This window comes from Podarcis cretensis (assembly GCF_951804945.1).
Source record: "Podarcis cretensis genome assembly, chromosome: Z".
Taxonomy (NCBI): Eukaryota; Metazoa; Chordata; class Lepidosauria; order Squamata; family Lacertidae; genus Podarcis; species Podarcis cretensis.
Genome location: NC_137184.1, coordinates 24,826,909 through 24,850,999, shown reverse-complemented (window position 1 = coordinate 24,850,999; position 24,091 = coordinate 24,826,909). Strand labels below are relative to the sequence as shown.

At 43.6% G+C, this 24,091-nt stretch overlaps 1 protein-coding gene across 7 annotated transcripts in view; it reads right to left on the bottom strand.

Moving 5' to 3' along the window:
* The window catches only part of CAPN6 (calpain 6), a gene marked incomplete at its 3' end in the record, with an annotated part of 69,639 nt that overhangs the window by 4,519 nt on the left and 41,029 nt on the right, over nucleotides 1-24,091 (bottom strand). For 4 of the 7 annotated variants that reach the window (XM_079961635.1, XM_079961634.1, XM_079961633.1 and 1 more), the window contains 8 exons: nucleotides 23,402-23,533; nucleotides 21,823-22,031; nucleotides 20,197-20,389; nucleotides 15,816-16,009; nucleotides 14,712-14,789; nucleotides 12,010-12,205; nucleotides 10,522-10,644; nucleotides 8,131-9,873 (listed from right to left, as the gene is read on the bottom strand). In XM_079961635.1, coding sequence (XP_079817761.1) covers nucleotides 8,722-9,873; nucleotides 10,522-10,644; nucleotides 12,010-12,205; nucleotides 14,712-14,789; nucleotides 15,816-16,009; nucleotides 20,197-20,389; nucleotides 21,823-22,031; nucleotides 23,402-23,533 — 2,277 coding nt within the window. Of the gene's footprint in view, nucleotides 1-4,315; nucleotides 4,438-8,127; nucleotides 9,874-10,521; nucleotides 10,645-12,009; nucleotides 12,206-14,711; nucleotides 14,790-15,815; nucleotides 16,010-20,196; nucleotides 20,390-21,822; nucleotides 22,032-23,401; nucleotides 23,534-24,091 lie in introns of those variants that run through there. The other 3 variants (XM_079961638.1, XM_079961637.1, XM_079961632.1) reach the window with 3 other exon arrangements.

Here is a 24,091-nt window from a genome sequence, read left to right as displayed (position 1 = left end):
GTCAAAACTAGGGCAGGTTCAAATGAGGGAATATGGTCTTTCAGATGGTTTGGACTGATGCAATGTAGGGCTTTATAGGAATATTACAACCATATTACTCCACTGCTGAAATAACTGCATAGGTTGCCAATTAGCTACTAGACTAAGTTCAAGGTGCTGGAATACAAAGCCTTATACAACTTGAGAACAGGACACCAAAAAGTCACCCTATTCCATATATTGTCAAATGATCATCTCACTTTGTCAACTGATCATCTCAAGGGTACCCAGTAGATACCATCTTATCATGATATTGGAATTAGGTCTTTAATGTGGTGACACTCACACTCCTGCTAAATATTTGACAGGCGCTTGTTGAAGACTTTCCTCTTTCAACAAGACTTATAGGTGGAATTTGTTGTCTATCTGTATTGCACTGGATTTTGATTGAATACACATAATTGTTTTTGCTGTTTTTAATTGTATTGTATTTATTTTTTGTTTTAAAGTTATTTTTATATGTGCAATTATTTTAACTGGTGTGTGTGTGTTTTACATATGCATAAATCGCTCTGAGGTGCCTCATAGGGAGCAATTCATGAATGATATGAATAAATAACAAGGTGCTCAACAGAAATTATAGGAAGCTTACCATTCCTAGTCTTCAGGAACAGATGAAAGGAGCCTCATACACCATTAAAAAGCAGAGGTTCATTTTGTTAAGTCAGGAGCCATGCGACCTTCAGCCCACGAGAAGGCAGTTATTGCAGATGCATAAACTAACCTTGGACAATGTCTTTGAATGCTACCACCACAACAGGGCTTTTCAATGACAGCCAGACATAAGCATCTCCTTGTCTTGATCATTTTCCTCTTGAACAAACACTTTGAACAGGCCTCGCACAAGAAGAGGGGAAAATAAAACCCTGACCGAGTTGGCCACTGGAGTGTCTTGTCTTATTGCTCAGTACTGATTAGATTAGAGGATGTTATGGCTCATTGGGTCTGAAGTGGATTTTTTTTAAATTTTACAACCTGGAAGCATCAAGGAGTAGGTAGAACTCTTGTTAAGGGGGATTTATAAGTGCTCTGGCCAAACACTGCTGTCCTTTGACATTTAAAATGCTGCGTGAAATCACACTCTTTCCGAGCACATGGACTTGATGGGAATGAGCTTCTGGTGGCATCATGTGGAAAAAGGAGAAGGGTTGGCCTTTTCAGCAAAACTAGTTTGGGTTCCTGGTGTGTGTGTGTGTGTGTGTGTGTGTGTGTGTGAGAGAGAGAGAGAGAGAGAGAGAGAGAGAGAGAGAGAATGCAGGGCCTCAAACTCACACCTGCCTATCATTAAGAGCCAGTGTGCTGCAGCAGTTTAAGTGTTGGACTAGGACCTGGGAGAGACCAGGGATCAAATCCCCACTCAGCCATGACACACATTGGGTGACCTGGGGGCCTGGAGTTGTGGCATGTTAGGCTAAGAGGCAAGATCACCCAGTGAGCTTCATGCCTGAGAGGGGATTTGAACCCTGATCACCCAAGTCTTAGCCTGATGCTCTAACCACTCACACCACACTGCCTCTCATGTCATGGCTCTCAACCTGCCCATATATTAAGATCAAGAACATAAACCCTCCTTGTTTGTAGGCCAGCAGGGGAGATGGTATTTTCTGTGGTGGCCCTGTGGATGTCAAACTCCTTACTAAACGAATCTGAGAAGGCTCTCGCACTCCAATGTTTTCACATACAGGTACACAGAGGACTAGCTGCACAGCTAATCCAGAAAGGGAGAAATCACAGTAGTCAGCAAAAATGGTGGTGAAATACCAGCAGCAGTGAGGGAGGAGGAACAGTGGTGCTGAAAAAAGTGGATATTCACACAATGGAGAGAAATTTCTCTCACGGTTGAGTTTCCTGGACCTGAAAGTCAACACTGGCAAATTATTCAGAATAGCCCTACTAGGCACTGAATGCCATTTTGCTGTTCACTGACTACAAGTGCTAGATGTAAATCCAAGTAATAGGCTTTTAAATATCCCTGTGCTCCACGTGGCTTGGTGCTTGCAAATCCCATACGCAGCACTTGGCAGCCAGAGGTGTTTGTTTTATTGATCTGTCAGCACCGTAGTAGGAGCTGAGAAATAATCAGTCCTCTCAATCCGTCCGCCTCTGTCACACACACACACACACCCCTTCGGGAAATGTGAAAAGAAAAATGTTTCATGTGTGTGTTGGGGGCAAGGGAGGAAGGCTCTAAAAATAATGATTTAGCAGCCTGAGGTGAGAAAATTCCACTGCTTTTTAAGAGGCTCTTCTGCTTTTCTTTTTATATCGACCCCTTTGTTTCTCTGTTCTGCTAGGGCTTAGGCAAAAGCATGAAGCCATTGCAAAGGTTGCAAAATTTATCAAATGCCAAAAAATTAACAAGTGTCTAAATCTGGTACTGCCATTGAGCTTGAGGCCCCAGGCCAGATGACCTTCCTCCTGCCACTTCCGATTGGCCTTGCTTCGATATATACATGCATACATAACATCTGGATGCTATGCTGAATGCCATTTATGCTTAAACTCTTTCAGAGCATTTGCAGAACACTGACTACTGGTATTTGTCAAGGAAAACTGCCAAGGAGTCTCTGGCTATTGAAATTGTTCCAAGGCTGTCAAAGAAGGTTGGCATAAGAAGTTGAAAGGCATTAGGTGCAACGGCAGCTGAATTACATGATGTAGATTTCCTCCCTGTTCCTTTTGAACAAACTATGTTATCAGTCGGTGGATTTTAAGAAATTCGAAATAAGGCGATGTAAGTCACATGGCCAAATATTGATTACTCTCATTTATCATTCATTCAGTATGAAATTATATAAAATGTTACTAGAGATGTGTCTGTGTGTGCATTTCCAAAACTCAACAAAATGCATTCTTCACATATTATCCCACCTCTATGGCTTTTGACGTTTAAATTAGGCTAGCGAGCAACCCAAGCAACAAATGGCTGAAAAAGAAACCTGCATAGGTTCCAGTGCTTCTCTAGTGTCAAATGTCCAAAGAAAAAGTACAGTTAACAAATAGGCAGCAGAGGGTGCTGCTTGACTTTCAAGTGAGTATCTCCCTTTCATGTATGCTAAGTTTAAAAGGAGCCTGAGAAATTAATCAAGACTGGGTTCAGACACACGGCTTGTCCACACTTCCGCTTGTCTCATGCTTTTAGTTTGTCCCATGCTTTCTAGGCATGTGTTATTATTATTATTTGCAGTCAGCTGTTGCCTCTTCAATGCTCTATTCAGCACAGACTGCCCTCTGCCACCCAGATCTACCCAAACAGCTAACATGAAAGGAGAAGTGCGTGTTAGTCTCTGGACAATTCCAATGCACACGATCATCTCATTTCATGAAAACCACGGGGGAGTGAACCCAGGAAGTGGCTAGAATAAATTGCAAAAGGCCCCATTGAGTGCTTATCCATTCTACCACTTACTCCTGGGAAAACCTGTGTTTTAAGTTCTGACCTGGGGCGCGAACTTGAATGAAATATTGGGGGGGGGGGAGCAGGTAAGCCTTGCCCTGCATTATCAATCACAAGATGTGGCACTGGCACACACACACACACACACACACACACAAACACACACACACCATTTGAATGACAATGGCCATCAGCTTTGGAAGGGCCAAGCCCCCTCAAATATTTTATTGGCTCCTATGATCAGAACAAATGGGTTTTCTGGAGGAAAGTGGCAGGACAAAGGCAAAAACACTCAGACATATGCATTCTAGGCATCGGGCAAGTGGCAGCATGGGCGAGCTCAGAATCACCTTGAAACAAACCTTCCATTGCCCAGAGCTATGGACCATGGATGGACAGGGCTTTTCTTCAGATGGAAGTCACCAGAACTCAGTTCCTGCACCTCCATTATAAGAGGACAAGCGAGGCATTCATGGTGAGTTCCAGCACCTCTTTTTCTAGAAAAATAGCACTGTGAATGAGTGTTGCCTTACAAAGCGAAATCCCAGTCCACCTGAAACTGCAATTTTAGGTCAGGTTTAGATATCTAAAATTCAGACTGCAACATCTGACTTTTAGCTTCATTCCAGGATTTTTAATATGTTTCATCTCTGTGTTATTCACTAAGTCGACAGGAATGATTTCCCTAAGAACGTGCTGTACAGCTCTCTTAAATCTTAGTTCCCTTTCTTAATCTTTAGCTCACCTGCTAGTTTTATCTGACAGCACAGTGTTTCCGTAGATTAAGAGAAATTGAATTTTAATGTTCAGGTCATCTGAATAATTTACTAACTCAGTACAAGAACCACAAAGACTTTTGGATTAACCCTTTGCACTTACCGATATATGGGTCCTGACATCTAAGACGTGACACAGAGTGGACTTTAACTTGGGACACCCTCGCAACGAAGCCACGTAGGATGTCCAGGCAGGCGCCCCTGGGTCGATGCAGTGTAAGCTCCCTGGAACACCAAGACAAAATGTATCAGGTAGGAATGACTGGTGGATTAATACCAGATTCTATATGGAATATTGAACTTTTGCCTCCCTTACTTTGATGCCACCACATACTTTGATGCTTACGGACAAATAATACAGTGTTGTGGGTGATTAATTTCAAAGTATTACAAGTGGGGAGAAAAGTTCTTCATTGGGGATGACACCTTAGAATAATATTTGAGCAGGGTTTTTTGCTCCAAGGTGTTAGGATGACTTTTTGTTGGGACAAGGTTTAAAATACATTTGCAAACATTGTAGGTTTGGCGCTTTGTTTCCTTGAGAAGGAAATGGGGCAAGACCAGCGGTAGGCATTTCTGGTGTTGCATGCCACAAAATAATACAGGTGTGCTGTGGAGTCTTGCCCACTCCTGTCAATCTGATGTTTAGCTCTGCCCTCCCAAAAATATTTTTCTTGATTTTGCAGTAATACATGTTAAGTGAGCACATTAAAATTTGTAGAATGAGAAAATGAGGACATCCGTCCTCCTTGCCTCCTCTTGGCAGAAGCCAGGTAAGTATTAACCTTTTTTATATTCTATTATATGATCTTCAGTCATGTTTGTTTACTGTCTCTGTCATTCCTTCAAGAGGATTCTTGCATATCATATCATCGTAGTTTCCATGAACCAAAGGAGACAGGACACACATGGGCATAGTTCTAACCAAGTCAGGAAGTCCAGATCTGTACTGATGCAACCAATATGGTGTTCTCCATTCATGTGCAATAATGGCCACCAACCGGGCAGAGAAAGTGTCTGGTTTCCAACCCACCCTGTACTGCTACTTTATGAGTGATTTTTCCCTGCAAGTGCTAACCACCTATAATAATAATAATAATAATAATAATAATAATAATAATAATTATTTTTATTTATACCCCACCCTCCCCAGCCAAGGCCGGGCTCAGGGCGGCTAACAAGCAATAATAAAAACAATTTGAATGAATACAACTTAAAAACAAGATTAAAATACAACATTAAAATATTGAAACATTAAAATATTAAAATGCAGCCTCATCACAGGAGGAGAAAGGAAAAAGAAAGAAGAAAGAGGGGGAGGGAATAAAATTGGCTCCAAGCCAAAGGCCAGACGGAACAACTCTGTCTTACAGGCCCTGCGGAAAGAAATCAGATCCTGCAGGGCCCTGGTCTCATGAGGCAGAGCGTTCCACCAGGCCGGAGCCAGAGCTGAAAAGGCCCTGGCTCTGGTTGAGGCTAATCTAACTTCCTTAGGGCCCGGGACCACTAGGGTGTTGCTATTTATGGACCCTGAAGCTCTCTGTGGGGCATACCAGGAGAGGCAGTCCCGTAGGCACGAGGGTCCTAGGCTGTGAAGGGCTTTAAAGGTCAAAACCAGCACATTAAATCTGACCCTGTACTCCTCTGGGAGCCAGTGCAGCTGGAAAAGCACTGGGTGAATATGCTGCCATGGCAGAGACCCCGCGAGGAGCCTCGCTGCAGCATTCTGCACCCGCTGGAGTTTCTGGGACAGCTTCAAGGGCAGCCCCGCATAGAGCGAATTACAGTAGTCAAGCCTGGAGGTGACCGTCGCATGGATCACTGTGGCCAGGTCGGGGCGGGAAAGGTAAGGGTGCTACCCACCTTATTTTTATGACTGCAAGCCATTTTACATTGTTTCATTATTCGACTCTAAAGCCGTAAACTATCTGGGGGCCTTAGAGTGAAGGGTAATTAATAATAATAATAATAATAATAATAATAATAATAATAATACTGTAATAGTAATAATCTCCATTCTTATAATTTGAATCCTACCCTCTGTAGCAACAGAATACAGTGGTACCTCAGGTTACATACGCTCCAGGTTACAGACTCTGCTAACCCAGAAATAGTGCTTCAGGTTAAGAACTTTGCTTCAGGATGAGAACAGAAATCGTGCTCTGGTGGCACGGCGGCAGCAGGAGGCCCCCATTAGCTAAAGTGGTGCTTCAGGTTAAGAACAGTTTCAGGTTAAGTACGGACCTCCAGAACGAATTAAGTACTTAACCTGAGGTACCACTGTACAAGCCTCCTCCATCTTCTATGCCACAGCCCTTCTGATATTTGAAGATGGCTATCATAACATCTCTCTGGGCTCATCCTAACTATGGCTTGTCAAACCACTTTCCACAGGGGAAACCTGGTCTTTACCATTGAATCAGAGCAAACATCAATGGAGTTTTCTGTGATTTGACGTTTGCTGTGATTTAGTGCTAAAGAACAGGTTTTCCTGAGAAAGTGGCAGGGCGAACAGAAAAAAATCTCACTCATGCTTTCTTACGCATGGGAGAAGCAAAAGTGTGGATGAGCCTCATTCTTCTCCAGGGTAAGCATTCCCAACTCCCAAGGCTTTATTTCCAGGTGCTTGGTCATCTTTGACACTCTCCTCTGAACATGTTTGTCGAAATTCTTCTTAAGTTGTCATGCCCAGAACTGGACACAGGATTCCAGGTGTGGTCTGACCAAGGCAGAATAGAACTGTACTACTCCTTTCCTTGATCAGAACACTATATTAGTGTTGATGCAGTCTAGAATAACATTAACTAATTTTTTGCTGCTGTATCATACTGTTCACCCATCTGAAGCTACTAGGAACCCCTAAATCCTTTTCACATGTTCTGTCAAGCCAGGTGCCCCCCTCCCATCCTGTATTTGTGCATCCTAGTATTCCTGCCTATGTGTAGAACCTTGAATTTGTACCTACTGAAATGGGACTTTAACAAATGGTTTTGGCCCAGTCCTTCAATATGTTAAAGCCACCCTGAATCCTGATCCCTTAATTCCTTCAAATTATTTGTAAAGATGTTGAACACCAGGCCCCACAGCACCCCTCTTGCCACTCCTCCCCCCAGGATGAACCATTGGTCCCAGCTGTCCTGATTGTGCAGAGCACCTAAATGCGAGCAGCTGCTCACATGCAGGTGTTATTTTTAGCCCTAAGAGGATTTTTAGTCCTCTTAGCCAGGCACCCCACATGTTAAGGGCCTTGAGGACCCTGAAGCTGGTGCAGATGATCCCCTTGAGGGGCCATCCAAGTTGAGGCCTGCTGAAGAGTCTCTCGAGCTGTCAGAGGAGGAGGCAGGGCCACCCACATCCTCAAGAATGTTGGTGTCAGAAAGCTCCAAGTCTAGCCTGAAGAGCAATGGCATAACATGTGTCTACAACCCCAGAGCCATCACACTAGTCATGAGTGAGCGATCACTGGAGCTCTTTCACTAACAGCAGCAGTGATTAGGACGTGGTCTAAAAAGACAGTGTATATAAGGCCACCCTCTTGAGCCCCCCCACTTGCTGGAAATAACATGGGGCTCTGGCTCTCAATTCCTAGGTTCTCAATAGGTTCTCTGGCTCTCAATACCTTGCTGAATTTCCTGCAATATTCACTGTGTGCCTCACATGTGGACCTAGACTGATTTTCTGTGATTGAGCTCGGCTTGTTTAGACTGTGCTGCTCCTGCAAGCCTGCCTTTAGTGCTTTGATGAGAGAGACTCATGCCTCCTGGGTCTGGGACGCTAAGCTCCTGAGGGCACCCCTGGAACATGACCACAGCTGAGCATACAAAAACATGTGCCTATTACAGGGAATTGCAGTCAATACAGAAATAGACCATACCTGAGTAAGGCACAAACACATTTATTCTGTGAGATATAACAAAGAAATGCTTCTCCCTTTTGTGGTCCCATGACAAAAAGATAGTAAGACCCAATTTAAACTCTGCTGTAGGAACTAGCACACACCCCATGCCTCATTAAAACTGGGTGCTCAGCTACTAAGCATGGTTCATTAGCATGTCAGCATAGCACGCTACAGATTCTGCAACATTTCTTCTTTTCTTCTGTTTTTGAATTTGTAATGCAACATTCTGATTGCAAGAACAACCTGGATGTATGCAACACTGCATAGGTATCTTCCTCTTGAGCACTTTGCATTTAAACCAGTCCTAATTCTTTAGAAGCTGGGAACACAAAGACCATGTGATATGTGTGTTCAGAATATCTTCTAGGCACAGCCCATTAGAATCGAATGGGACCTCACTAGGGACACACCACTGTTCTGATATGGGGAAAGGAGGCATTCTCCAGCTCGATAAGAGGCATATCAAATTTGTCATGTTCCACTGTTCGACCTAATTTGTATCTGTACACCAGGAAAGCCAATGAAAACATAAATGCACCAAAAGGAAGAACACTTTATTCTAATTGACACTTATATAAAGGAAAAAGAATGATAAACAATAAATGATAGTATCAAACACCAGTAGAAAGGCAATCTTGCATCCTTTTGTGAATGGGTGTAGAACTATTTGCTACTGTGTGGAATCTGGAGGTGAACAGAATGCATCTCCACCCCCAAGGCAGTTTCACACTGAATACTGCCCCTTGGGAAATATTGTAATCAAGAGAAATGAGTGCGGTTGTAAACTGGCATGGGACAAATGCACAAAGGTTGCATGCAATGTGATCCCTGAAACCACAGTGGATGTCATCCTCACAAGAAGTGGGTGCAGCCCTTTTTGCAGTCATCATGTCAGTCCTTTTGTGAATGGGTGTAGAACTATCTCCTACTGTGTGGAATATGGGGGTAAGAAGATTGCATCTCCATCCCCAAGGCAGCTTCACATTGAAGAATGCCCCTTGGGAAATATTGCAATCAAGAGAAATGAGAGTGGTTGTAAACTGGCAAGGGGCAAATGCACAAATGTTGCAGGCAATGTGATCCCTGAAACCACAGTGGATGTCATCCTCACAAGAAGTGGGTGCACCCCTTTTTGCAGTCATCATGTCAGTCCTTTTGTGAATGGGTGTCGAACTATCTCCTACTGTGTGGAATCTGGAGGTGAACAGAATGCATCTCCACCCCCAAGGCAGTTTCACATTGAATACTGCCCCTTGGGAAATATTGTAATCAAGAGAAATGAGAGTGGTTGTAAACTGGCAAGGGGCAAATGCACACAGGTTGCAGGCAATGTGATCCCTGAAACCACAGTGAATGTCATCCTCACAAGAAATGGGTGCAGCCCTTTTTGCAGCCATCATGTCAGTGCTCCCCACCGTAGTGTGTTGTACATCTGTCTCACTCATCATCACTCTTTGAATCTTTTGCTTCCTTGGTCTAAGACAGATGTGCATGTTATTCATGCAAGACTGGGAGAAATGGGAAGGGAAAATTGCTGTCATCTTCAAGTAGTCGTAGTACCTGAGCTCCGATGGCACATCTGTGAACAGCCTCAGAATGAATTCAGCTTCAGTATCAGGTCTGAAGGTGGTTGGGATCAGGACATACCGGCCTTCCTTGAGGCACAACTTCGAAAATACCATGCGATTGTCAATGTACATGGAAGTTGCCATTTTCTCTTGCACTGTCACTTTATGCATTCGATACTCTCTGTTGGCCTCAACCTAGGGTTAGAAAACAGATTGAGTTGCATAGCATAGAGCAATCTAACACAACATGAGAGTGAGGTAGATCCTATGCTGTGACTTCAAACAGGCATAAAGATAAAGATAGATTTGAATGTTTTAGAGCAGAGGTAGGGAGCAGAGGTGTTTTTTGTGTGTTTTCACACAAATGGTGCAAAAGTCACACCATTTGAATTGAAGAACAGAGTGTCTCAAAGTGCACTAAGGATTTCGTGTTTGGTATCAGAACTGAACTGAGCTCACAGCCACGTCGTACAAAAGCCTGCTACATGGAAAAGGTCACCTTGCGAGTAGGAAACCTGTGCCACTGTACTATAAATCACTCATAGATGTACCAGTAGATCCTGACCTACCTTCTGCCTATGTCTACCTCTGCTTTGGCTGGGAGTGATGCAGCAATGCCTGCGATAAGCTAGCTGAACCAGCATGTGTGCAAGTATGTGTGTGGCACTGATTCCTTCTTTTTTAGTAACTACTTACTGGTAAAGTAGATTACCTCCCTTCAGGCCTTCCTGCTTCTTCTCTAGTAGCAGGTAGCGTGTGTTTGGCCTGATCCAGCAGGCTCTTCTTATGTTCTTATGCTCTTACCAAACTCCAACAGCTTTGGCATGCAGCATGGACACCTACCTTGAAGATTTCAAAGCCAATAACCAAGTTGTCCCCTTTCCCTTCTCTTTTGTAAATGCGCTTGTCCTTCTGCTGCAGGCAGATCATCACTTTGTCCTGCGACTTCTTGACATCAAAGACATACTTAAAGAGAAGGAAGAGGAGCACAGGGTGAGGGGAGGGCTGTGGCTCAGTAGCTGAGCAGCCGCTGCTGTAAACAATGCCTGTAGCTGAGTTGTTAACAATGGATTATCACAGGATTGGGGTGCTGCCCATTCCAAAGTCCTATGCACGCCAGTCACTCCACAAACAAATGAACATTATGGGAATTATCATGCTCACAAGACCTGTCATATCCTCCTTGGTTACATCCAGAGCTCCTTTTTAGTACTGTACACTTTCCCCCTTAAACTGCATTGGGTTGGGATTAGAATTGTGCCCCTACGCCCTGCCCTTCAGTTTCACATGTTCAAGGGGCAAACACCAGTGATCTGTGCCCTCAGTTTTTGCAGGATATAGGCTGCATGTAGAGAGCAGACTTGACCTTCACAAATAACATTCCGAATGCCTCTAATATAGAACAGCTCAGATCAGAATAGAATAGAATAGAATAGAATAGAATAGAATAGAATAGAATAGAATAGAATAGAATGATGAAGATCTTGGAAGATTATGATGATATAGAAATGGAACAAACTAGATTTATGGGTAACTACAGGATAAAGCTATCTAAATCAGAATTAGACTAGTACAGAGGTTTTCAACCTTTTTGAGTTCACGGCTCCCTTGACCAACTACATTCTTTCTGCGGCACCCCTGTGGGGATCAGGAGTCGTCATGTCACCTCTTGCCTGCAGAGCTGGCAGCCTCTCACCCTTTTTCAAACACCCTCCTCCCTTGGGGAGTGTTCCCTCAGCATCCTCTCCTCTCCTTGGGAGTCCCTGGGCAGCCACTGCTTCCACCCCTGGTCTCTGAGCTTCCGCTCCTGCCCCAAAGAGAGGTACCTCCTCATGCTGCCTCACAGGAGCTTGGGCAGAGGATGCCCCTAGCCTTAGTGGACCAATGGAAACTGGCCAAAGGTGAACATGAGGTCAGCACCTTAACTTGGGAGGCAGCAGTGGCAGCAGCAAGGCAGCTGCAAACAAACAGATGTGCAAGCCTTTGGGAGACAGAGACACAGGAGGGCATTAGAGGAGAGGGAAAGAAAGAAGGACAGAGGCCAGTGTTACCTGCGGCACCCCAGACCATCATTCAAGGCCCCCCAGCGTGCCACAGCACGCTTGTTGAAAACCACTGGACTAGTACTTCCACCCAGTATTGGCAAACTGGCTGTGATGCAAAAACATAAAGCAGTTTTGGGAGCAGTATCTTCTTCCTGCCCCTAAATCTGAAGCTGAAAGGCATGGCAGGAAAACTGTCGGCTCAGCTTTGCTTTGCTGCATAATTATTTCCATATAAGTTTAACACTGGTGAAGGAGGGGAAAAAAGCAAGTATAACTGGGCTCCAACCTGTGGGTTTTGGAAGAAGGTGGCTGCATTATTTAAGCAGCCCCCAGCGCGGTTTAACAATGGGTCTCGATTCTTTTTCCACTCTCCACGAATCATTTTCTTTTCCCAGGTCTTATGTATACTAAAAAAGGACGTGTTCACAATCCGGCAGACATCAACATCGGTGAAGTTTTTGCACCAGTCTTCAAACGACATCCTAACTCAGAGGAGTAGAAAAAAATACAGTTGAATTTCCTGTGGACAGATAACACATGTGTTTTGGGGCACCGTGCTCTTGCACAGGTCACATGACTTGCATGGGAGTGCAGCCCAGAAGACGAACATCCTAGTTTTGCATTGGGACATTCTGGAGGGTATGGTGGCACCATTCACACAACGAAACTACAACAGAAATATCCATGTTTTCAAAAGTAGGGGCTCCATGGCTTGGCTTTTGAAAAACAGAGGGTCCACAGTACTTAGCTAACTGGGAGCCACTGGCCTAGAGAGTCGCAGGATTGTGGCATAGGACATGGGCAAGGAAAGGATTTGAAATGCACAACACAGACGCACACACACACACACTGTGGTGCACTTCAAATCCCTACCCTGCATCACTCCATGGCTTTCCAGAAAAAGAAAAGAAACAAGTAAGAAAAATGTGGGATGTTCAATGCTCAGGACATCTCATTTAGTCAATATATTTAAAAACAGAACAATTATTTTTTAGGTAATTTAGCAGATGTGAAATACAACAGAAACAACCAGCCCCGCAAACTCACCTACTACACAAGCATGTATCTAATTGGTAGAAACAGCACTTTCCCTTCTGCTGCTATCTCTCTGACTTAAGCCCACACTAAAAGGTGGGGCATAGCTACAGACACAGGCATGGGGAATACTGCACTAGTTTTACAGGTTACAATAATGCTTGCACCTCTGTCCCATTTTTCTGATGCTCCTTTCACCTGTGGTGTTATGGAACTGTGGTTTTTGGACTGATATACCAGCATGTCATGCTAAATTTCATTCATCCCAGTGGGCGTAGTGTGGCACAACAAAGAATGACAATTATACCTTGCTACACCCCCACCCCTTTCTGCACATGCATCCTTCCGTTCTCCCATGATTCCCTCGGGATAAGAGCAGGGAAAAACTGTATGCTGGTATGATGCCACTGCAAACTTTATCACTTTATCACTTCCCTCCTGCAATTTTGGGGGGCTAAGGAGGCTGCAATTTTGCAGGAATCAAATGGCACAGAAATGAGCACAAAGCATGCACTATCCTTCCATTAGTTTTCTGCAAGTAGCTTTTACATTGTATAAATGTGGGAAATTAGCAGCCAGATCTAACAACACCTATTCTTGCAAGTCAGCAAGAGATGGAGTTAAGACCACAGAGCTGAACTGCTGATAGGCAGAGACTCAGACCATAGAAATGTAATTTGGTAGAGAGGGCTCTGTGTGATGTCATTTTCTCCTCTCTTGAGCGGGCATAACTGAGGAAGTATTTACTGTTCCCTCTCTCTCTTTCTTTTTGACCAGCAATGGGAGCAGACATATACAGTGGTACCTCAGGTTACATACGCTTCAGGTTACAGACTCCTCTATCCCAAAAATAGTGCTTCAGGTTAAGAACTTTGTTTCAGGATGAGAACAGAAACCGGGCTCCGGCGGTGCGGCGGCAGCAGGAGGCCCCATTAGCTAAAGGGGTGCTTCAGGTTAAAAACAGTTTCAGGTTAAGTACGGACCTCCGGAACGAATTAAGTACTTAACCTGAGGTACCACTGTATCTAACTATTCCATTCTCAGGCACATGCCTGAGGCTGCTTATACTGTAAATATAAGTATTTTGTCTGCATTTACTTTACTGCTGTTGAGAATGAAGACTAAGACTAAGAGCAAGAGCAAGTAAATCATATTTTAAACTGACTTCTCAGTCCGTTGTCTTATTTTCTGTTAAGTGGAGTAAGAAATGGGGAGCCAGCTTACTTTGCAGCAGGACTTAATTAAAAGAAGGCACAGCCTAATCCTATATGCTCTCCATTTTTCTGCCATGGATAGGACTTTAAACACTGTGCAGTATATGTTCAACCCACAAATGTGGGTGTCTGGAGGGGTAAATTGCAATTAATATATCCTCTCTTACATTAAAAAAACCCATCTAAGCTCAACCATAATGTGGAAATTCGCAGGGAAGTGTTGGGAAAGTGGAATAAACTGCCAAGTAAATGTAGCCATAGAGACAGAAGTTGTTTGCTAGAGCAACTGAATGGCAGAAAGGTGCTTGGTTGGACTAGACAGGAGAATACTGCAGGGGTGAGAGGAGAGAGAAAAAGAGGGATATCTTCAAGGAGTGGGTTGGATAGAAGAGCTGGAGGGTAGAGAGATGGGCAGAAGTCAGGACTAGCATCTAAGTTTGGCATGGCTGAGTATACACCAAGGGCTCCCAACCATTTAGAGGACCTCCTAAAAGAGCCACTGCATTGAGTAAGTGGACTCACTGATGAGCAGTATCTTGCCAAGGCCCTCCAAAACCTGGAGCTGAAGCTGGATGAAATGGGAAAGTGCTGGAGGCTGGAGGCTGGAGGCTGGAGCAGTGCCTCCACCCTAATTTCCCTCTTTCTGCCTATGAAATGTTATGGGCCTTTCAGTTGTCTTGACATATAAATGGCAGGAAATGAGCAGTGCTGCCTTAATGAGACCACTTCCATTACTCACCAGAACTCTCCGTCGTTTTCAATAGTGAGTTTTAATTTCTTCCGTTCTGCTTGGCTCACCTTTTTCCACTCCTCTGATCTGAAGGGGAGGAAAAATGTTAAATCAAATAGCTTTCATTTGTATAAGCATATATTTAAAGGGAAGAGCCGTAAGCTGAGTGGTAGAGTATCTGCTTAGCATGAAGAAGGACCTAAGTTTAGTCCCCAGCATCTCCAGGCAGGGCTTATCAGGTTCATTGTCTATCAGGTTCATTGGTCTATTTTCAGGGCCTGCATGTAAATTTGTTTCTTAAAAAATGAGGTAGAATGACATAGTGGTTAAAGTGCCTGAATAGGACCTTGAAGACCAAGTCCCCCCTCAGCCATAAAGCTCACTGGGTGTGAAGATAAAATAGGGAGGGGGATAATTATGTACGAATGAGTGAATGAATGAATTTTGGGTTGACTTCCCTGGAAAAAACCCTCTTTACTGCTGAATCAAAGCAAACATCAATCCACAGGCAATCTGATTGATGTTTGCTCTGATTCAGCAGTAAAGAGTATGTTTCCCAGGAGAAAAGTGGCAAGATGAGAGGAAGTGTGGAAGAGTCCACTTGTGTCTGTGTTTGCATGTGTATACATCATTCTGGGCACAAGTGGGGGATCCCATGATGGTCTTCCCTATAAAACAAGAAACCTAGTAAACTAGCATATCAGGGAGAAGACTATTTTACAACTATTTTCCTGGGTGCCCTAGTTTTCTATCTCCAGGCTAATGATGATTCTGCAGAAGCAGAAGGAAATAATTTGTAAGGAACACAGACTGAAAATGCATATATTTGCCCAAATTATTTCTTTCTGCTTCTGCATTAACATGATTTAGAAAACAAGACAAAACCCACTGGTCCCACTAGCTAGGGATGATGCGAGTTGTAATCCAAAAACAGCTGGAGACCCAAGTTTGGGAATCCCCGCTCTAAATGGAGCCAGCCACCACCATGTTGCCTCTGTCTTCATGTGTCCCTTGGAAATGTTTCCACGCTTGAGAGTGTGCTTCTTTTAGCCTCTGCAACCTCTCTCAAAAAGTGACAAGCGCATCCTAAATATCAAAGCATGCATTGCTTACGAATCGCTCCATGGACCGTTCCACTCGCTCTTTCCCCAGGGGTTCCTCAGCCTGATCATGAAGAGTTTCTTAGTCTTTTGCCATGGCAGACACTTCTCTTCCAGGGGCATCTTCAGGATTTCTGTCACCGAGTAGGCATGGCCTTTGACCAAACCCATTTCAGTCTGTCCCTCAAATTCATCAGAGGACAAAGGCTGCGGCGTAAGAAAAGCATGAATTAATGCAGGGATTTCAAAAGTCTTTGAGGGACACAGAATCTAGTATTTCCTTCTTCTTAAGTAATCCTCTGGGTCCCTTCATCAGTTTTGCCCCCCTGACCCCAGTATTGTTCTGACTTTAACACAGGGTCCTATGATCCTCGAAAGCAAGGGTGGTGAACCGCTGACTCACGGGCCGATTTGGCTCCCAATGCCCACCTGCCCCAAATCTGACTTCATACGTGGCATCAGGGGTGGGGCAGGTGGAGACATAGCTGGCTCAGCTGCTCGACCAAGCTCCCCATAAGGAACTTTATCACACAGCGCATTGCTACAGAAAACTGGCTTGAGGTCACTGCTGATCAGCACTGACTTTGAGCCTGCTGGGCCAGCAGTGCTTCAAAGCACTGTGCAGGACTCTCACCCCTTCCCTAAACATGTCTGCTTTTGAAAAAAACACACAAAAAACCACATGCTCTGACATGTTATATATTGCCTCTCTAGCATAGTATAACTTTGGATAGTTTGGAACTGTTGAATACTGATGGCCCAGAAATGGAAACAGGAGGAGCTACCTACGATAGAAGAATGAAGAACAAAAATGATAGACTACGCAGAATTGGATAGAATGACAGGAAGGATCCAAAACCGACAAGATCAAAGATTCACAGAAAATTGGGAAAAAATTTATTGAATATTTGCAAAAATTAAGTGATAATCAGATTACGTTTGTAAGTTTTAATGAAGCGCTGTGATGGGAAAATGTTATAAATAAGTAGTAAAAATGGGATGAAGTTCACAGTAATAATATAAATAATAAAACAGAAATGTGTAAAAAGTTAAAATATGAAGGATTTGCAGACAAGTTGAGGGAAGTCAAAAAAGAGAAATAAGATGTAACTAAGATGTATGGAGTGTATAATTTTGTTTTGTATTGGAAAATTATATATAGGATAGTTTGGAACTGTTGTCTTAGCATCTCAGTTTGTTGAGATTCATTGCCAGGATTTGCACACCCCAGCATTGGAGAGCATTAATTGTCTACTGAATTTTCTAGTCCTTACTGACCACGCACCTCTGCTTCTAGGCTTCTTTACTCTTACTTACTTGTCCATGTTCCGGACTGCCTGTCCCTATACACACTGCTGTCACCAATAATAATGGCAACTAAAGCAAAACATTCTTAAGCTGGGGGTGGGGTGGGTGAGTGAGTGAGGGAATAATAATAAAAACACAAATCAGTGAACGGTTTTCTAAAAGTCACGATCAGTGTTAACTAATGCCAAATCCACCATGTCTGACCATAGCTGCAGCTCACAGAGAATCACTTCATAAGTTATACTGAGATCCACTGGCATTTCCCATGGGCTTCTCACCAGTCCTAACAATTATTCACTTGTATTCTTCACAAACAACACAGCATGCGTTTCCATGACAGCATAAGGAGTTATAACACCATTCCTTCTTGTTAAAGCTGCAAAGACTGAAAAAGATTTCCATTAATCTTGGTGGTGACTTGCCAACCTGAATTGTAACCCGCTTCCTTTTCAAATTTTATTTTATTACGAAAAGCAATTCTTAGTACACCAATGCTTTCTGTATCCAAACGCAGGATCTCTCAGTCACCTGATAAAACCAAAACATGTAGCATCATCTTTCTATTTTGAGTTATAAAGCTACACATTAATTAAAAACTCTCTGTGTAGAAACACGTAATAGTGTTTGCAAACACATCCACCTTTGCTAGAAGCTAAGTTGTGAGGGAAGCTCATTTAAGCTTGATGTTGAATTGATATTGCTCTTGTCCCCATGGAGCAATTTTCAGAGGCACAACTGGTGCAATTGAAGAAAACCGTCCATCACACAACCAATCAGCTCCTGTTTGTATGCTTCTTGATATTCACATCACTGTCGGCAATTTTTGCTTTTTCCCCAAAACCAGAGTCAAACTTGGGAATGTTGATGGACTTTCACATGGAGAAGCCTACACAGCTTTTAATTTTCCATGCCGTGTGTATTTTTACCACAGGTCAAGAGAAAACCATAGCCTTGAGTGTCTGAAACCAGTTGGCTAGATAAATGAAGAGCACCATATGCTTTTCTTAGCCACATCCGCTATTTACTGTTAATGCAAGCCAAATGGAATGTCTTCATACAAGATAAAGAAGAGACAAAGAAAGACCTCGAGCTCAGTGCCTGCTCTGCACGTGGAGGATCCTAGGTTGCATTTGTAACATCTCAGTGGGGAGTGGGAGAATGTCCACTGTCCGAAACCCCAAGACAGCTGTTGCTAGTTTATGCAGAAAACACTGGGCTAGTTGGAACAATGGCCTCCTTCCTGTGTTCCAGTGAGCTGCTATGAGCAACATATTTTGTTCAGTCTATCAAAAGACTGGGGTGCTGCTTCTTACAGAGTCCTGGGTAAGATAGCCATTCTACAAATGAACATCATGTTCACATAAGCCCCTGGGTTAAATCCATCCCAGGGCTTCTTTTAGCCCTATATGGGTTTCCCTACTCCTCTGCATGCAGCTGCTAGTCTGTGTAGACCAAATTGAGTTTAATGGCCAATGTCTGACTGAGGCTGCATTTGCATGGCAGTTTATTTCATTGGAGCTGGAATACAGAGCATGCTTAGTGCTTGTTTTCATATTTGCTTCCAGGGGAAAAAATCTGTCTGCAAATATTGGAAAGAGTGCTAAACATGTGCTATATTCCACTATAATTCCACGCAAGGGAGGCATGAAAGGTTGCTTCTACCCAGAAATTTGTCATCTTGATGCCAACAGAATGAAAGCATTATTGGGTCTAATAGGTATATAGGAAGCTCCCTTCCAAGGAGTCAGACTATTGGGCCATCTAGCTCTCTGCTCTCTGCACTGACTGTCAGTGGCTCTCCAGTACTTAGGGCAGGGTTTGCTCCAATTCTACATGGAGATGCTAAGGATTGAACCTGGGACCTTCTGCATGCAAAGCATATGCTCTACCACTGAGCTATGGCCCTTCCCCTTATATCATGCACTGTAAAACATATATGTGTGTATAAACATATCTCTTCACTGAATGTACGCAAGTAAGTGGCCTATGAATGGTATAATAAAGGCAGTTTCATAAAACTAAGACACTAAGAAATGCCAGGTGATTCTTTGCCATTTTTCAGGGTTTTTTCTGTTGTATAATACCATTTTATAGGTTTTTATGTTGCATTTTAAACTATTAAGCAGTTTAGAACTGCTTGTAGGTTAAGTACGCAAGCAAATAATCACCAATGAGTGGTGATTACAAATTCCAGGAGAGTAGTTCTGCTGCATTTTATTTATTTGCATGCAAGTAAGCAAGCAAGCAAATAAGAAAAATGCAACACAACTGCTCTCCTGGAATTTGTAATCAGCACCAAATGACAATTTGTCTGCTGTAAATGAGTGTTTGGGAAATTGATTGTGACTATGAGAAATAAGCAACCAAACAAACTGGGAAGGCAGTAGAAGCTTGGACAGGAAGCTGGAAAACTCTGCTTTATTCATCTATGTCTGATCCAGGAATTATTCATCCCTCGCCCTATTCCAAAGGGGGTGGAACCTCACATTTCTGTGAAGAGTCAAGAGCATAGCAAGGGACAGATTAGATTGCAGATTTGGTTTTCACAGCTTCTATCCCCAGGGAGCTCTTTCCACACAGATTTGTCTTCCGACAATCCAGTGTGCCTTCAGGGGAACTACGGGTGAACTCTCACTCCATGCACAGCTCCAGACATCTCTTAAGCTTTGTCATTCTCCCATCGAAAATGTCAGTATGGAGCGTACATGCACATATACACACACAACTCAGGCTCCTGTGACTGCACTGCAGGGAAAGTGAAAATCAGCTCTTTTTAGTTCAGTCTTCCTACTGCAGACCCCCTATCACTCTTAGATAATTTGTTAGTTAGTGGGTTGGACTATTGTTTCATTTATTGTTTACTAATGTTGTTTCTTATTATTGTTATGGGGTGGGGACTGTTTTTTTTTCTTATTTTTTGTTTCCCCTACCATGCTGTATGGAATTTTTATGCATCATTTGAATCCTCCTCCACATTTGAATGGGATATATATTTTCAGTGTAGGCCTCTAAGAGACTTTCTGGGTGACAAGCAACTATTATTATAATTTTTTAAAATGCTCCTTCTCTTAGTAATATAAAATTACCATGATGTAACAGCTGATTAATCCTTCTCTTCTTTGCACCTTCAGCAAGTCTTCAAAGAGTTTCGCCCGCTCGATGATATCATGGCTGTAGTGGCCATCAATCATGTCAATGGATTCTGCAACTGCTCCTGTGAAGTCAACGATGGCCTCTGCGGTGTTGCCACCATCCAGGGCTTCATAAGACCCGGCCATCCTAGTGGTAACACAATGTATATTGAAGACACACCCAGATATATGAAGGTTTCGCTGCTCCCAATGGTCTGCCTCCCTTCTCCTCCCCTCTAGAGGCATCGTGCTTACCTAGGTTTCATTTCCTTTGTTAGGAGATCACTAGACTTGTTGGTATTTTGTAATATTTGGGTTTATTTAAAAATGCACGAGTTGGGCAAAGGTGGAGCAGACAGAGCTTAAATACTCCAACCTATGGGGAAATCCACTACCCCACATCATATCTCCAGAGAAAGGCAGCCAGAACTCCAAAATGATGTAAGTTGGTCAAGCTAAAACTCAATTCTCTGCCTTGCCATCTCGCTAGCTAGTCTTAAAGGTAAAGGTAAAGGTACCCCTGCCCGTACGGGCCAGTCTTGACAGACTCTGGGGTTGGTGCGCCCATCTCACTCAAGAGGCCGGGGGCCAGCGCTGTCCGGAGACACTTCCGGGTCACGTGGCCAGCGTGACATCGCTGCTCTGGCGAGCCAGAGCCGCACACGGAAACGCCGTTTACCTTCCCGCTGGTAAGCGGTCCCTATTTATCTACTTGCACCCGGAGGTGCTTTCGAACTGCTAGGTTGGCAGGCGCTGGGACCGAACGACGGGAGCGCACCCCGCCGCAGGGATTCGAACCGCCGACCTTTCGATCGGCAAGCCCTAGGCACTGAGGCTTTTACCCACAGCGCCACCTGCGTCCCCTACAAAAACTGCTGTTTCCTATCATTTGTTTACCCAGAGACCTAGACCTCACCATCCTTAGCTCAGAGTGGGAGAATGAAAGGCATACACCCTTTAGTTATGTCCTCCTAGCCATTTCCTGCAACTACCCACTCTCCTGCAGATAAGCCCCATTAAATTTGAACTAGAGTAGAATTGTGCTGTCAAGGGAGAGCTATGCATTACCTACAGGTATAAACAGGGCTTCTTTTCATCCAGAACTTGCCAGAACTCAGGTCTGGCGCCTCTCAAGTGGGCACTATTGTCATTATAAGAGAACAAGGGTTCATGGTGAGTCCTGGCACCTCATTTTCTAGAAAAATAGCACTGGGTATGGATACCTTGCCAACTTTATCTGGACTGTTGAGGGAGTCCATTATAGTACTTCTGTCTCCATGAAATTTCTCGTAGGAAACCCTCCCAATCTGACCATGCTACATGTGTATTCTATGCACTGCAGGGAAAGTGAAAATCAGCACTTTTTAATTTAGTCTTTCTACTGCAGACTCCCTATCACTCTTAGATAATTTGTGTATTCTATGTAAGGCATGAGGTAGGAAGGGTCCCCAATATCATCATGGGCAATTTGTTAAAACAACTTGGTTTTGGTAAGATTGTAACATTTTGTAACAACATTACAAGGCAGTTTTCATTTTGTTGAAAGAACAGAAATTGTGCCAAGTCAAAGCAATCACGTACTTTGCGTAGGCCTTCTCCAGAAGGGCGCTCCAGAATTCATTGCGGTCATTAGAATGGCAATAGATCAGCTCATTGTCTACAGTTGGCAAGCGGTCATCTATGACCACATCAATCCATTCTCCAAAACGCCAGAAGCAGAAGTGAAATATCCCCACATTTTGATCTGGATTATCTGAAACCCAGTCCTGTTCCTCAACATGTGGAACCACCTAAAGTGTCCAAAGAAACAGAGAATTACTCCAAGCATTGAGGCAGGAAACATTTCTCGATTAACTGATAAAATGGATCCATTAAAAAAATAATCAGACCCCAAAAAACATGGATTTGTAATTGGGAAGGGGGAGACTTCCATTACAAGGAAACAATTTAAATTCCTTCTTAGTTAAGATCATTCTTATAGCCCTAGAAGAAAGGCTACTAGCTTTTCCTTACCAATCTCCTGGAAATCACCCAGAGATTTTTCCAGCAGACCCTGATCTTCCTGCTCGTCACTCTTTCCCTAACTGTAACTAAGCCCATGTATGTGAAACCTGAAATAACCACCATAGATATGCTCTCGCCTCCACTCTGTGCCCCCTGCCAGATTTCTAAAACTGGAGCTCTGCACCTTCAACAGGGGCAGAATGTAGAAGAACAGACATGCCAATGGTTTGCAGCAAGTCGTGCTAGTTTTCGTGGGTTAAACAAGGCAAGATGCTGGAGATCCATCCATATATATATATATATATATATATATATATATAAAATCTTGCATCTATATTTCAATTAGTTTCAAAAGAGGATACAGTGGTACCTCGAGTTACAAACGCCTCAGGTTACAAACTCTGCTAACCTGGAAGAGTTACCTCGAGTTGAGAACTTTGCCCCAGGATGAGAACAGAAATTGTGTGCCAGTGGTGCAATAGCAGTAAGAGGCCCCATTAGCAAAAGCACTGCCTCTAGTTAAGAACAGTTTCAGGTTAAAAACGGACCTCCGGAATGAATTAAGTTTGCACCAGGTAGAAGGGATTGATTTGGGACTGCAGAGCTGAGAGAAGAGGTTAAGCCTTTCCTCCCACACCTTCTTCCTGATACGAATCACCTCTCCTCCGATCCTATTTGCCCTGTTAGGAAAATGGATGGTTTTACAAAATTATTCATTCAGAGTAAATTGGTCAGCCAAAGGATGAAGAACTTTTTTTTCAGATCAAGGGCTGCTTTGCATTCTTGGTGACCTTCCAGGGGCCACAATCATAGTTCCATCCAATCAAAAACACTCAATCGGTGGATGAAGCCAAGTCTGTAAGGATTGTGGGCTTGGGGAGAGTTCTGAAGGGAAGAAGGCTGCATTTGACCCTGGAGGGCTGCATTTGACCCTGCCTCCTCATCCAGATGTGCTCATTAAAAAATCACTCATGGAAAGAAACACCAGTTGTTTCTCTTCCAAGATCAAAAGGACTTGGGATCCTAAACCACATATGATTTATCGTTATTACTGTCTAAAAGCAAAAGTATTCCCAGAGTAGCTGGCTTTAGCGTCCTTGACACCCATCGCTTTAGAGCCCTGGGAATGCTCGTCTGTTGCTCAGTAGCACAGTACCTTTTGCCAGAGGTTCTGCCGAAGGGCCAGGCAAGAGCAGGCTGCCACAAACCAGCAGTTTCCCAGCTTCCCTTGGTGCAAGTCGTGGGAACTGATTCCATTGACAACCAAGTGAGGATCTTCAGAGAGCTCCTTTAAAGGCAAAACACACATAAGCAAATTGGTTTCACAGTATTATAAATCAGGCAAATGGCTCCCAGGTTTCAAACGTTTGACCTGCTCGAAATTTTGCTGAAATGTTTGGGGTCATCCAAATTTCCGCTGTGTCCTGTAATTTCTGGGCATGATTCTCAGAGGTTTTTCTTCTGCCCTGCTGCTTTCCCCAGGAAAACCCGCTGTTTACTGCTGAATCAAAACAAACATCAATTGGGTTTTCTGCAGGTTGACATTTGTTCCGATTCAGCAGTAGACAGCGGGTTTTCCCAGGGAAAGAGACAGGGCAAAAGAAAAAGCTCTCGGGCCTGTGCCTAGAAATCAAGGGACACGCAAAGTATGGATGAGCCTGTTGGAAGATTCTAGAAGAAACCTGGAAAATGGTCTTGAACAAGTTGCTAGTGTAAATGAGCATGTGAATGATTCAGCAGTAGGTCTCCGGCCGAATGGCTAAAAGAGAAAAATATTATCTTGTTTTATTTGTTATTGACTAGTGTAAAGTTCTGTAAATCATAAAGACTGAGAAACAGAACCAAA